General features: G+C 37.3%; 1 protein-coding gene across 1 annotated transcript in view; it reads right to left on the bottom strand.

The window, feature by feature from the left end:
- PARN (poly(A)-specific ribonuclease) overlaps nucleotides 1–15,466 on the bottom strand; it is a 48,595-nt gene that overhangs the window by 16,374 nt on the left and 16,755 nt on the right. Inside the window, exons 18-20 of the mRNA XM_008633390.2 lie at nucleotides 10,941–10,996; nucleotides 7,233–7,319; nucleotides 2,879–2,953 (exon numbers count right to left, since the gene is read on the bottom strand). Of these exons, the coding sequence (XP_008631612.1) occupies nucleotides 2,879–2,953; nucleotides 7,233–7,319; nucleotides 10,941–10,996 (218 nt within the window). The remainder of the gene's footprint in view (nucleotides 1–2,878; nucleotides 2,954–7,232; nucleotides 7,320–10,940; nucleotides 10,997–15,466) is intronic.

Genomic DNA, 15,466 nt, shown 5'->3' with positions numbered 1-15,466 from the left:
AACCGGATTTTTGAATCTGTGAGAAATCCAATACATTCCCAGGGTACTGATGAAGAAGTTTTTAGCCCATTTAAAATACTGAAGCCAGGGGAGTTAGAAGCAACAGCAACAGCATAGCATAGCATAGCAGAAACAGCTTATGCAAAGTGCCACATTTTGAGAGGTCTGCTAAAGGTTAAGCATGATAATTAATTATTTGAAATATGAAAGACAACTATCACAATTTCAATACTACCCTTAGATACAGTTACACAAAACTAGTAGTACAGACAAATCATATTTCAAGTTGTCTTGTAACATCTATGAAGCTGAATAAAATTAAAAGGCATTGGAGATAAATTGTTAAGAAACCAGGTAGATTCACTAACTGGTTATCTTGAGCATGCACATCAAGGGAGGACAGCAGATCAGTCTTTAAACGAGCTGCTGTTCAAGTCTCTAACTTTATGTTAGTTCAGACAAATATCCAGTATTTGATCACTGCTGCAACAGAGAAGTAAAGACACCTCCCAGGTATGAACTGGGTTTCAGAATCTGATAGACCCAGAATCACTTAACGCTCCATGCAGATAATTACAAAACCAGTCCCATTTTCGTTGCTTTTTCACACACCAGTTCCTTATTATAAAGATGCAAAGTAAGTCTGGATGTTTTTACAGTGCTTAAGACTCATCTATTATGGAAATCTGAACACTTTAGGGGAAACTTCCATACACTCTTCATGTCCTTGATCCATTTATGTCCCACAGATGTTTTTGTTGCACTCATGTTTTCTTAACTATATGTATTAATACCAGCTCAAAGTCAGAAACCTCTCTAAGAGGTAAGCATAGAAGCACACCTGTAGCAACATCTTGCCTTGTATTCATATTGTTTCACAGGCCCCCAAGGCTTTTTATAAAGTCCAGAAGATGCAGACATTTATATAAACAGGTTAATAAACTGGCCACATTATTAGTTTTTCCTAGGTTCTTCACTTAAGCACATCTCGCTAAATCACAAATACAAACAGTGACTTTTATTACCTAAACAGTTCATTAAAGAATTTAAGATCAGGAAATGGAATAACAAAATTGATTTTATGATGTATTTATTACAGAAAAAAAACCCCAAGCCAACAAAATACCAAGAATTTTAAGCAATTTTACAGTAAAAATCACACAATTTTTGGTAATTGAGGTTGCTATAGTTTATCAGCTTGGTTGGCTCACTGCTTTCAGTATATGAGCTTCCACTAACCCAATTTCATAAAAACCTATGAAAGACTATAATCACTTGAGCTTTCAAACAAATAACGTTTCCCAGCACACAGGCCACAGAACAAGCCTCCCTGTTTGTCAAAACAGAAAAAAAGACACAGAACAGTGCCAGAAAGATTCAGTTTCAGTATTTTGTAGACATTCAGTTTTTTCCAAAATATGTAGCTGCTATAATGAAAACAAGAAAAAAAAACAAAACCAAGCCAAACAACAGAAAAATAACAACAAAAAAAGTAGTGGTGATAATGTATATGCCAAGCATTTGCACAATGGCTAAGTAACTGAGGTGACAGCAATGGCAAATTTACTGTAGCACCATCTAGGAAGGCTTTATTTGACATAATTCTTTATCTGGAACTTCTCATTAGAAGTTATAACATTCTTACATCTATATGTAGATGAAGAAACGATGACTCTTGCTGCTATGGAGCAACTGCTGTAAGGAGGCTGCTGGTGAGCTCTCAAAATCCTCTGCAGAGCTAGGAATGTATTAGGAAGTATGATAAACACTCCCAGGATGTTAATAAGGAATTAGAGAGATGCACTGATTGTGCATCCAGACCCTGAAAGCTTCTCTATTTGAGCTTAGTAAGAATAGATGATGGTCAACTCAGTGGGGTTTTCTAATCTGTTTTATTCCTTTTTAGAACTTAATCATGGGAATTCTTTCTGTATAGCTCTTAAGTGCAACAAGACTTCAGCCAGTTAATCAGAAGTGCTACATATATTGCTGTTCTCACTGGCTCCACAGCATTGGGTGCAAGTGTTTCAGTAAGTGGGGATAACATCACCAGAACATATCCCACATGGATCATCTGTAATGGCCTACTTCCAGCCAGTGCTCCCTGAAATAAGCGTATGGGTCAGTACTCAAATATATACCCAAAAGAACTACAAAAAACTACAGAAACTACAGAGCTTGTGGATTCAACTACAGTCAATCAAATATCTTTAAAGAACCCCATCCCGAAACACAAATAAACCACCCCCAAAACAACATAAAAGCCCCAAACCACAAATAAACCCAACCTAAAACCCACACACACCAAAAAGACTGTCCTCCCACATAACCAATAGTAATATTTTCAAATGTTTAAATAAAAATTTAAAAACTTAGGTCTGGAGAGATTGCACATTGTTCATACACAGACTGTAAGCACATTAGCAGTCCATGCTCTTCGGACACTATTATTTTGCATGTGTTCTACAATGCATCAAAAGGCTTCTCACTGCTTTTGTTCTTTGCAAATATAAACCAAACTAAATGTCCATCAGTCCAAAGGGTATTTGGAGCCATAGACCACAAAAGACTTTGATAGTTCTACTCTGTGCAAAGTAACAGTAAAAAACCTCAATAAATACTGCACCAAATGAAGAAACCAGGACTACTCTACCTACAGGTTCAGGTACTTGGAGGATCATGGAATGAAACACAAAAATCTCATCCAAGTCCAGTTTGGGCTTGTCTTTGCTGCCACACATGTGCTACTGCTATGGAAGTCCAGTTCCTCCAAGCAAGTCAGTGGTTTTGCCATCAGAGTCACAGACCCTGCTGGCTCAGAGCATTCTGCAGGAGCCAGCTAAAGTCTTAATGCTAAAGTAAATTCAGTAACACTTACCTATTTGTACTTGCTCTGGCTGGCTCAATGAAACAAATGCTGATGTATCATCAATCCATGAAACCTGAATGTTACCTAGAAAAAGCAGAAGAAATTATTATGACCATTTTTATTTTAGACTCAGTCACAGATTTTTATCTGATGTGCCATGACATAAAAGAGCCAACTAAGAGTAACTTGCACCTCAGGCTTTTGTCCATAGGTGTGTAGTTCACACCCAGTTGCACAAGGGCCTGGAACTGTTCAGAAAATTAGGGCTGCACGTGCATCCTGTACACCCTCAGACCCTCCCATCCTCCCTTCATGGCTTCTATATAATTCTACTAAATAAATTGAAGACATTTTCTGGGAATTTCAGCCCTTTACTCAAATAAATAACAGCTCTTTGAGTGATGATAAATTCCAGTCAAGCAGCTGGTAGTAGGTAGAAGACTGATCACATCAACAGAGAACTCCAGTATTGGGACACTAAATCTTCAAACACTGGTTTGTTTGAATTCCACTATACATCATTTCCTGGATGTGAAATAAAAACTTAATTTGAGTCAATATGAGGACAAATGCACAAAATCATGGACCTCATTTGGAAGCTGTTACAATGGAACAGTGACTGGAAATAAGTTCCTCTATTCATCAAGCGTTAGTGCCTTTTCTATGTGAATGGCACTAGCACTAAAAGAGCTCATAATCAAACAAAAGCAGAGGAAAGGATTCCCATTCCAGACACAAGGTCTGAAATCCATTTACATCTCCTGTCCTTATCTAAGTGCTTTACTGTTAGTACAAGTCACATATTGAAAATTGGTGCCTTTTTTTCATGTAGACTAGAAAAATCAAGTTATATATAATGTTACACCACCATTTAACCTTCAGACATTACAAGGTTAAGAACAATGATGCAAAAGGGCTTAAAATACATTTATTCTCAGTTGTTTAATCTATTGAAATCTAATTTAGTCTACAGGTTACAAGGTTATAGAAGTCTCTTCTGAAATCCAGCCAGATTATAAACAGATTTTCTAATTATAAGAAAATAAAAGCCTAGATAGATTTCGTTCACATGCTATACATTTGAGTAGCCAGCTATTTAGGAGTTTAAGTTATAATCATTTTGATCATTGCCAAAACCATAATTAATTCAGTATGGTTTCTGACATCTCCCTGTACTGAAGGGCTAAGGGTGATATCAAGATGAGCCTACACCATGAAGTTAGAATTTCTTTAAACATTTTTTAGGGTACATAAATTCAATTTCTAATAGTTCTGTCTTTGAAGAACATAGAACTTTGCTGCCTATGGGTAAGGGTCTTTACTGTAGGGAGAACATCCTTTTGGCAGGACACTAACTTTCACAATACAAGGAAAGCCTGATCTGACTCAGGACTGCAGCTCAAAACTGTAGTGCATTTGGCAGGACCCTGACACTGAGCTTCCCTTACAGGACAGAAATTACTGTACAAATTCATATTGCTCCACATGCATTGACAAGTCATTGCTCCAAAATTCTTCATGTATCAAGTTCTCCATTTCTGTATTACTAATTATAAAATTTTCTAAACAATTATTTGAGACATCTGAGACCATATTCTGTTATAACTCTGGAACACAGAAGTGCTGTTCAGATTGTGTCCCTTTCCTATATATACAGTTAATTAATTTCAATCTACCTGAGCGGACTGAAAAAGATCAGAAAGAAAAACTCTCCTGAATATCTTGCAATTGTGCCCTCAGTGAAAAATAAGAAAGAACATCAGTGACAGACGAAAAAAAAAACCTCCTAAAGGAATTCAGCTACTATTCAATTGGACTTTAGCATCCATATTTTCACTAAGTACCAAATAAAAATAAATTAATAAAAATCCAACCTATTGGTGGCACATCATTTCAGTATCAGATCCTTATTCATTGTCGCAGAAAGGCTGCTACTCTCTATATGACCCCTGACTTTGTATTTTTGGCTAATAGAGGGTTTCAATGCCTGCCAACATATGGTGCCTTTGTACTCATATTTATACATTTTAAATACAGAATTTAAAGAAAGTCAAACATTAAATAGCAGACACTGAGTTACAATCTGAAGTGAACCACAACAAATGCTCTTATGCAACTCTCCATGCTTAAGAGATGCTCTCTTCAGACTATGCCACGATTCATCATTATTAAGAAGTAAGAATTTAGGAGAGATAAAATTAGTAAATTAAATCATTCGGCAATGCTGCTAAGCACTCAGTAAATATTGTGCATTTCAAAAGTATGGTGAAATGCAAATAAAGACCTGGAAAGCAAATGCATCTGTACCTGCAGTACAATATTTAGCAATCACTAGAGCCCCGTGCCAGCTCACTGCAAGGCCAGTCCAGTTAAGCCATGGACAGCAATGTAATGGAATACCAGCTCTAGAGAAATAAACCAAGAAACTTCTCTCTCTGCACTTCTAGAATACATCAAGAGTCTTCCATACTTTGCAGAATGCCACTGGCAGACTACGACATGAAGGTGCAAGTAACATATATTTCTTCTATAAATAAATATGAAAATTCTCTATGTATCAACTCAAACATGCAAACAAGATTAAATCCACAGAATAAAATTATACTGATGGATTACATCACTGAAGCATTTTCCTTTTTATATTCAGTTCTAATACATTTCCTACATGGCTTTTACTGGTAATTAAGCAGTAGCTTTTATAATACTTTGATAATATGAGTTTCAATTAAAAGCCCAAAGACATTCATTTAAGTAGAAGTGAAGGCTATACATTAAAGCTGTATTCTAGCAAATCATATTTTAATTACTTCATATTTCACATCAGCATGACCAAATAAACAACACCAATTTAAGATTCTAAAGTGTTCTAAGAGACTGCATAGTGCTGCAAGTACTTGTACAGTGAAACTACATTCACCCCTGAGACTATAAAAACATCTTGCATGAACAGGTGTCCATTTGGTATGCAGGCAGTCCTGAAGGATTTCAGAATCATGAACACCCCTTCTAGAGTAGCAAAAGTAAACCAGTTCCAAGTGTGACACTGCAGCCATTTCAGCTGTTTCATTGCTTTCATTAGAAGCTTCATGGAAGATTATAACTTTGCCTCAATTAATTCTAAAATAATTCTTCTGTAAAATTCGATTAATACTGCTTGATTTTAAAACACCTTTTTTAAACTGATGTAATATATTAGGATAATTCATGTCTCTTACTGCCTTTTTTTTTTTTTTGCTTTTGGCAAATCACTGAACCTCATGCTGCTCCACTCTGCCCCTGACCACCTACAACTGGAAAAGCATGGGTACCTTCTGTATTCCAGAATTTTGGAAGGAATAACCTGCAGTTTGTTTTGAGACGCCATGGCAATTAGACCTAAACAACAATATTGAGTAATTATCGAACCTGGAGTTTGTAAATAGAAATATGAAAACATTCGGCTCTAAAATCTGGAGAAGTGCGAGAATTGACAATTCCCAGACCGAGCATTCCGCGGTGGGCAAGTGCGCCCCCTGGCGGCGGTGCGCGTCCCCTGACACAGGGAAAGCCGGGGAACTGAGTGGTTGAAAACCCATGGAAATTCGGTCCAAACGATGTTCTCATCCCGGAACGGCAGCTCCGGGAGAATTCCTGTCATTTCTACATTCTCACATTCTACATTTCCCAGTCGGGACTATTAAATTCTATCTACTACACCGGCCCCTGCTGCAGTGAAGATGAAATGGTCAGAAAGAACTGAGGGAGTTTTATACAGGTCCAGAGAATGTGCACGTAGTACAAAGCCACAAGAGTAAGGAGCAGAAGACCACCATCAATTAGTTCAGCTCCCCAAGTCCCTACATTTTATACTTAGTAGAGCAACACCACAACTACTGGTCCTCAGTTATGAAATACCCTTTCTGCTGTTTCTTCTGGCTTGGGTGCTGTTCACAGTATTGAAAAATTGGTTATTTTCAAGCTTGCTTGCTTGCCTAGACTCACACATCCTGGAGTTTGGTTTTATGCAGACTGCAGGATGAACCTTATTCCTAAAGCCTCGCTCTGCCTCACACCAATCCCCATTTCCTTTATCCACCTATATAAACTCTTACCTCCTTTCAGGAGAGGCTGTAAATAAAAGGATAAAAGATCCACAATATATTCAAAAAGCACCACATAAAGATTTCTAAAGAGCAGTTAATAAGAACAACAATTTTCAACACATCACTACAAAGTCCACACCATTAAAAAATTACAAAAAGACATTCATCATTATGTACACCAGGAGTAAGTCTGCACCCACAGACTAAAAATAACAAAACAAACCAGAAGTACTTGTCAATAATAACAACAACAAAAAAGAAAGACAGACTATATCACTCACCAAAGGCACTAAAAAGCTGGTATAGATCACTAGTCTTCCACTCTTTGGGAAAAGTAACATGAAGAACATTATCTCGTTTTGGCTGCACTACAAAACAAAAATGCTTTTGTTAAAGTAAGAGTCACTACTAGTATCTTTAGAATATCCTAGAACAGTCATCTAACACGGTCATGTAGCTTTTTTTTTCCCAGTTTCCTTTTTAAATAAGAAAACAGGCCAAGATTTATGCAACTAGATAAGGCACAGCAAGAATGTGCGTGCACTTAGGCATGAAAGACATACTAAATCCTACTAGCTCATCTGTATAAGAATTGAAACAGCATTTCCTGCAGTGGGGAAATGCCCACAAAACTAGTCCTTCCCATCCCTTGCATCAAACCAAGTTCAAGGACAGAAGGGGAAAAAAAAAAAAAAAAAAACAAAAACAACAGCCTCTTCACGCTCCACCTTTAAAAAATTCTTAGCAATGATTCAATTTTGCCATTTTTCTGTCAATAAAAAACTTCCTGTGAAAATGTTCAACTCAGTTTTCATGTAGTATTAGGTACAAGCTAGAATATACACACTGACTTTTTATTTCTACTACAAAAACTTATTACTCAAAACTACACCAGGAAAAAAAGACAGCTTATCAAGGCCAACATCTAAAGAAATGCAGAAGTCTTTAGGGTATATTGAAAGTCATTTTAAGCTTTGTCAACTTGAGAGAGAGAAACCAAATCAAACTGCTGGAAGAGGTAAGAGTACAGCAGAAATTATCACATTATTATTATATATCTTACACACTTCTCCTAACTGAAGTTCCTTTCACTAGAGAGGTGAGCTTTTATAGCCTGTGAATTCCTATCATATTTTAAAAAGAAACAAGTGGAACACTGTATTTTCAGGGGCAAAGATACTGAAATATTTTACATTTTCCTACAAAACTATTAGCAGATCATTAATTAAGCCTCTCCCCAGGTATCTGCAGAGATCTATCTTGTAATGTACGACACATTGCCAAATCTTACATGGTGTTTTACATTGGACAACAGAGGCTGAACCATTAAAGTAGAGTGCTCCACTTCGCATTGTAGTGCTCCAGTTTGTTCAAGGTAACTCAAGGGTTAACTACACACAGCTTGATGTGATCAGATTTTAATCTGACCACCTGGTAACAGTCTAAGGAAAAGCTTCTCTCTTCTTTTGGTATAGCAACATAGGGACTGTTTTTCATTTTAGTGAATGAACTAGCGACTTACCCTCCTGAATTTTTTTGTAATACAAACTTTTCTAGTTTCTGATCTCCTTAGCTTTCAGCACTAAAACTGGAGAGCTTTCCAAGATGTATCTCATTCATAGAGCAGGTGTCCAAAATCAGACCATCAACCACTTGTTATTGCTAAATAATTTAATCTGTTTCACCTAAACAAGTGGGTTAGCTTGAACTGGCCATAAACTCCCTAGTAATAAATTACAGGTGTACATGAGCATTGAGAGCTCAGGCTTGAACTGGCCATAAACTCCCTAGTAATAAATGTACATGAGCATTGAGAGCTCAAGCAGGCTGGACAGAGACAAGTAATTAAGGAAAGCAATCCCTTCATGAGCACAGGTGAAATCCTGTTCCCTAAATCTGCTACTTAAACAGAAAGGACACAAAATTTTTTAAAGACAAAACCTCAATTTTTTTGCACTATGCAATTCAAAAACCAAAACCCCGTAAGCAACAGAAGATCAGTTCATTGCTGCACAGCTTACTAAACAGAGAGCAACTCAAAGTTTAATTATTTGTAATCCAGTAGTAGGAAATCACAGCATGAACAACTCCAGTTTCAGATATTACAGCCTTTTTATATTGATTAGAGAAAAGAAACTATTCCTAACATTTCTGTATCTGTTCATTCCTAAATTCACTGTGAATCTGCTGTTAAAATCTCTAACTTCTACCTTGGGCGAAAACTATTTGATTCCTTTTCTGCTTTGCAGTCATTTTGCGCAGCAACTTCATTCTTTTAAATGAGTTTCTAACACACGGTAACAAAAGAAGATGATGAAATTCACATATTCAATACTATTTAACTTAGCATATGTTATTGAAATCCATTATTTCAGGAAAAATTGCACAAACCTGCTATTTCACTACCTGACAAACAGAAACACACAACTTACAACAGTCACTCAGTGAGCTGTGCCTCATCTCTTTTTTAAAAATAGACTCCAAGTGCACCTCCCACAGAAACATGGCTGTACTCTTTAGGTGGCTTTGCTTCTCTGCAAAACAGTCCCCCGCAGACAACCACCAGACAGCTTCCTCAACCTACAGTAGTGTTTCCATCTCAGAATAGCAACAGAAGTGTCTAAAACAGCCAGCCCAACATGCCACCCCCTACAAGTGCTTTCTGTTTCGAGGTTTAGAAAGCCTCGCTGGCTCAGGTTCTCCCTAACATCTGCATCAGTCTGTTCTACAGGAGTGGCTTTCAGATAAAAGAGACAGACTTTCAGAGGCAGACTCTTTTTTGGCAGCCCTTCTTGGCAAAGTATCAAAACAATCCTGTAAGTCGGCCAGCAAGTGGAAGTAGCATCTTTACAAATTAGTAGCTTTGGCATTCTCTCAATGACCCAAAGTATTTACCCATTCTTCCACTCAGTATCCAACAGTTGGGGAAGGAAGATGCAATGTAATTAGATTACCATTCCAACAGAGCCAGAGCTCAGTGATCTCACCACCTAACTGAATTTAAAATTAAATATATGCCCTTACAGCATGTATTTTTCTCTCCAACAGTTACTTCCATCTCTCTAGAACTGCATTCTGTTACTATTACACTGGCATCTAACAGAGTCACACTCCAGTCTGAGCTTTCTGATGCAAGGAGTGGAAAATGTATCCACATCAGTATTGCTTCCAAATGGGTATAATTTTCAAGACATTGTGTATTTGACTCCTCAATATAAAATGAAGCTTTTATCTAATCAAGGACCAGACTGACCTCCAGGGCCCCACATTCTCCTAAGTCAAGGCATCAGTGGGAACACTCATGCAAAGCTTTCCCCCTCATCATGAAACATCCCATAATAGTATAAGGACATTCAGATTAGTAAAATCTGTTTGCATTTAAACGTATTATTATAAACTAATTACAGCTCCAGGTTTGTAAACTGAAATAACCTGAAATGTAAAAATGTTTTAAAGTAACATTTTTCCATTATCCTAATCCCATGTGGCAAAAGAATTCTGATGTTTAGGTTGAAGTCAAGGAGAGGTACTGCTGCACATCACTTGAGAAACAAAGTGGCCACAAGATTTTCAGAACCATTTTCTATTCACTAGAACACACACCTCCTGTATTTACTGTTGGGGTGAGGGGACAGTGTTAAGATCCCACTTTTTATGTGATACAGTACATAAGAATAGTTACCCAAATAACAATAAAGCTGCTAATTTCAAACTCTCTCATTTAGTAACAACTTAATTTGTTCTCGTCAACCCCCTTTATAATGCAGATTCTCTGGTCAAAGTTGAAGAATTTCTGGGTTTACTGTTTTGTTAAAGAAAAAAAAAGGAGCAGACACATTGAAATCATTTCATAAGTAGCTAATAGCCTAAATACAGCTAATAGATATGCTGATATCCATTCTTTAGATATACATAATTAATCTTTGCACTTCCTCCTCCAGGAAGTTTGTCAGAATGGCACTAAGTTTACAATGAAAGAAGCTACTTACAGTCTGGTCCTTCCAAATTGAGATACGGTATGTCCATTACTCTCATAAGAAACAGCCTAGAAGCAAAATGGAAAAGAACCATCAGCAAATTTCTGCCTGAAGACCTTTTCCTTTTAATAGTTTGTTCACGTTTCTTATGAAAAAGCAGAATTAACCATCCCAAACTTATCTTAAGCTATGTTAAAACAAACAGACCCTCTAAGCCCAATCTCTTAGCTAACAACCAGAATCAAAAAGTTACTTGGCATCATGACAGCAATTCTACATATTCAAGAAAACAAGGACAAAAAAGGCCCCAATTGTTACTGCTGAAAACAATAAAGACAAATGGGAAAGGAACATTAAGAAGCGGCAGCTCTGTGCAGTAAGAGACCCTTGCACAGTGGATAGTGCAAAAGCTGCCATCATTCTAAATTTACATAAACCTCTCCATTTTCTGAGCACTTCATCCTGCTTTAGACAGAATGGATCTTAAAACCCTAAAACTGCAAAAGCCATCTTGACTTCTCTGGAGAGAACTGGAATGAGTCTTTTCCTCTATAACACATAACTGAAGAGTTTCTCAAAACATTCAAGAAATGCTTTCAATAAAAGCTATTATTCAGCTCTGAAAACTATTTCCTTCCAAAATAAGATGAACAGGTTAAAATCCTGTCATAGGTACAGGTGTCACATTGATGTCACAAAACATTTGCTGTGCATAGTGTTCACTGGAAGGCTAAAATAAGTAATGTTTTCCATCATAACTTTAAAAAGCTTCTAAAATGCTTATCAGATTACAGTTACAGCATTCAACTAAATACTAACTGATGTAAACAGCTGATAAAAACATTTTAAGTTTACAGACTGATCTGTAGTTCCCTAGAGATTCTTTGTATCATACTCCACTCACTAGTAGTTTCTAAGAGTTTGAGTATCATGCCCTTTCAGCGATTCCCTGTATCACTGAAAAGTCTTCTGGAATGCAGTTGTTAACTTGCCTTTGCTATAAACAGAAGAAAGAAAAAAAAAAACCCCAAACAGAGGTAAAATGTACTGCAAGGCAGGTTCATGTGTGAGCCACAGGGTGTGAGAACTGGCACCAATTGTGCCAAAACTGTCCCACCTCAGTTATCTTTGGAGTCTCAGGGAAGACACAGTATAACATGCACTGCATCCTCCTGAGCACTGCAGCACCTAAAAGGATCTTTATCAATAAAAATTACAAACATCTGCATCAATTACTTCAGAAACTTCACCCATTCCAGCACAGCACTGAGTAATGAAGACATTCTACAAAGAAGCCAGAGTTTCTTTTTATGTTTGACTTTAGGTGCCACACTTCTGTAGACTTGGCTTCATCATAGCTGTCTGTCTAAACTGGACAGGAGTGGCACCTTGGGAACAAAACTGGCTTTAAACACAGCTCCCACAAGGAAACCAAGGAAGATATCCTTACCCTGACATATCCAAGAAAGCCAGGGTAATTGTGAGAGCACTGTTGGCTCAAAAATGAAACAAAAAACCGCCATCCACCCAGAAAATAAGGAGGCACAGTGATCACACCACAAGGGTATCTTTTGTGGAATTAAAGGAAGGGGGAAAACAAAGAGGGAGCATGGGACACATCCTCCAAGGAACAATAGAAGGGATGTGACTACATTCCACCTCCGGTGGAAGACATCAGGCAGGATCACAACACCATAACAGTGCACCCAGCTGGGCAGAAAAGAACTGGGATCTGTGCTCTGCCAGCAAGATGGACTGCAGACTGCCAGAAGACGCTCAGTTTGATTTATTACCTACAATCTGTGCTCACATCTTCATCTGTAATGTCAGTGTCACTGTTAGTAAGAGACACAGCCTTCTTCAGACCCCAGTGCAGGTGATAAGCACAGCCTAAATAGGCTAAATACAGTTTTTCTACCAGTCAGTAAAAGCAGTTTAGTCTTTGCTGGATAGAGGATGTCATCATCCATGCAGAACAGCAAAAGTGGGAGGTTTTATTAAAAAAAAAAAAAAAAAAAAAAGGCAGGTTTGTTCTAAGCTATCTGAACAAACATTTGCCAAGTTCTTGAAACCTACTACTTTTTAAAGCACTCCAATAACTGGTTTAAGTTTTGTAGGTAGCAGTTTTCATAAAAATAAAAATGGCATCTACCAAAAACACAACAAAAACTTCTGAGGAGAACACTAGTTAAGCTTCCCTCCTGGAGGTTTTATCATATTCAGGAAAGCAATACAGTGGCCAACCCCAAGAACAGATTTATGCCAAAAAAATACATATACCTGAAATGAATTAAGATCAGTTTTTTATTCCCTGAGACAAATCCTCCATTTATTTGTTTGGCAAAACAATTATGTCCCTAAACAGCACACATACACACAAACACACATACTCCCTGTCGTCTAAATACTGATTTTAGTATTAATTGCACTTTAGGTATGTTACAGAAGTAACTGCATCTTGTAGCACTGACTTACACCACGTGGATTATGAACACTGAGTTCCAACATAATCCATAATTAAGCATCCACACCTATTCTAAGATTCCTCATCTACCTGTAGCACATTTAAATTAATAAGACTTCTCTGTATGACAGCATGAACTCAGTATTAAATTAGCTAGATTCATGAGGTTGTGAGTTAATGTGAAAACCAATGTCATAGTTACACTTCTTTAAAAGGTAAGCAGACCAAGCTAAAAAAATGTTATTTCCTACACTGTTTAGGGACTATAGCCAGATCACACAGTCAGAAGACAGAGACCCATTTCTCAATAAGAACTATGAGGTATTTTGAGGAAGCTACTTGAAAGACAATTATTTCTGTGGCAAGTCAAGTAAAATGAGGAGAGTAACGTTATCATTGTGCCATTCACAGCAGTGCATAAATAGTCTCAAGGAGTCAACATTGTTCCTCTGCACTGAGCTAGGATGAAAGTTTTCACAGCTGTGTGGTGAACTGTGTAGAGAAACTGATCCAGCTGAAAAAAGAACAGGCATTTTTTTAAACCCAGCTCAGTTTACCAGTCCAGGTCAGTGACTACTTCAGCCACATGTGGCTGCAAGCACAAGAACAGCAACTATTTACTCCAACACCATGAGTGCAAAGCTATTGGTCAAACTGCACAAAAGCACACCAATCTCCTTTTGCAGTAATTTTGCAAAGAAAATTAAATATAGAAAAGCTGAGGGATTTGCAATGCACGCCAGAGAACATAGCTCCCTATGCGAAATTTTCTACAAGTATAGCACAAACCCAAGTGATTTGCGCAGATTTTGGTTTCTGATATCCATTGTATAAAACATTTCTAAGCTAATTTATATTTCTACAGACCATGATGCTATTCAGCTCAAGAAAACATGGTGTTCTCATTTCTCTACACCTCTTCCACCCCCTGCCTCCAGCTACATCAAAAGAATAAACAGCATTCAAACAACCCAAAGAGATACAAAAGAACATTGTCATTAAAAGTTTGTGAGGAGCTTGTGGGTGAGGGCAGGAAGATACGAAAGGAAAGAGCTCTTGCCCTAAACCAGTCAAAAAATTTCAAATCAACTCCAAAGTATATGAGATAATAACAGTATCCAAATTATACCCATAAGAGTTTAGATACTGCAATAAAGAGTCCCATCATCTCAACTCATAAATGTTCATCGGGGATTACTCACAGCAGATGAACAGGATTTTTCAAAGATACTGTATATACAAGAAAGCATAAAGATTACAGAAATGCATCTCTGGAATTCCTGGCTTATTGAGTTGTTTATCATATAACTTACTGCATTATGCCTAGAAGAGCCAAACAACCCTAAGGGAATGTCTGTTTTTAATCAGTTCCGCTCTCACAAAAGCCCTAAAACTAAAGATTTTACCTATGTTCATCATTAACCTATATGAACATTAACCTACACACTGGCCATCACTCTTGAACAGGAAGCCAGGAAGTTCCTTAATTTTGCTGACATAATGAAAGACATCAAAAATGCTCTTGAAGAAAGTATTACCCTCATTTGAAAGCTAAGTTCATAAAAATCAAAGCTTGATTTTTTAATGTTAAATTTACTCCCACTAATCACATTAGTGACAAACCTATTCAAATAGGAAACATTTCCAAAATCCTAGCAATGATGTTAAAAGTTTAATCACTAAGCTGTACTTAAGTATTAACATCTACTATTCAGAGATCTTGAAATTAAGATTTTATGAGCAACCCAAAGAATCATGGTCTGCTCTAAAGAATATTTTCAAGACTATGTGGGTAATAGTTCAAACTGAGAACACTGCTTCTAAATAGCTGCCCTACAATAAACTCCTCTGCTCAGCTTCTTTCAGGAAACACTTGTGACATAAGATATAACTTTCATTTGTTTAGCTTACTGTTTGCATTTTGTAGTTTGTGTTTTGCTTGAAGAACATGACTACAGCACAAAGGAAAAGGTTTCCTTGTTCTGACTGCTGCCCACAGGATCAGGTAGAACTTCTGGAGGAAGGAGGAAGATAGTTTTTTTTCTCCCCAGCAGGAAGAGAGGATGGTCAGCTA

This window comes from Corvus brachyrhynchos, unplaced genomic scaffold (genome assembly GCF_000691975.1).
Source record: "Corvus brachyrhynchos isolate BGI_N302 unplaced genomic scaffold, ASM69197v1 scaffold5, whole genome shotgun sequence".
In the NCBI taxonomy this organism is placed as follows: domain Eukaryota; kingdom Metazoa; phylum Chordata; class Aves; order Passeriformes; family Corvidae; genus Corvus; species Corvus brachyrhynchos.
Note: the sequence above shows the minus strand (reverse complement) of the source record. Positions and strands in the feature narration are given on the sequence as shown.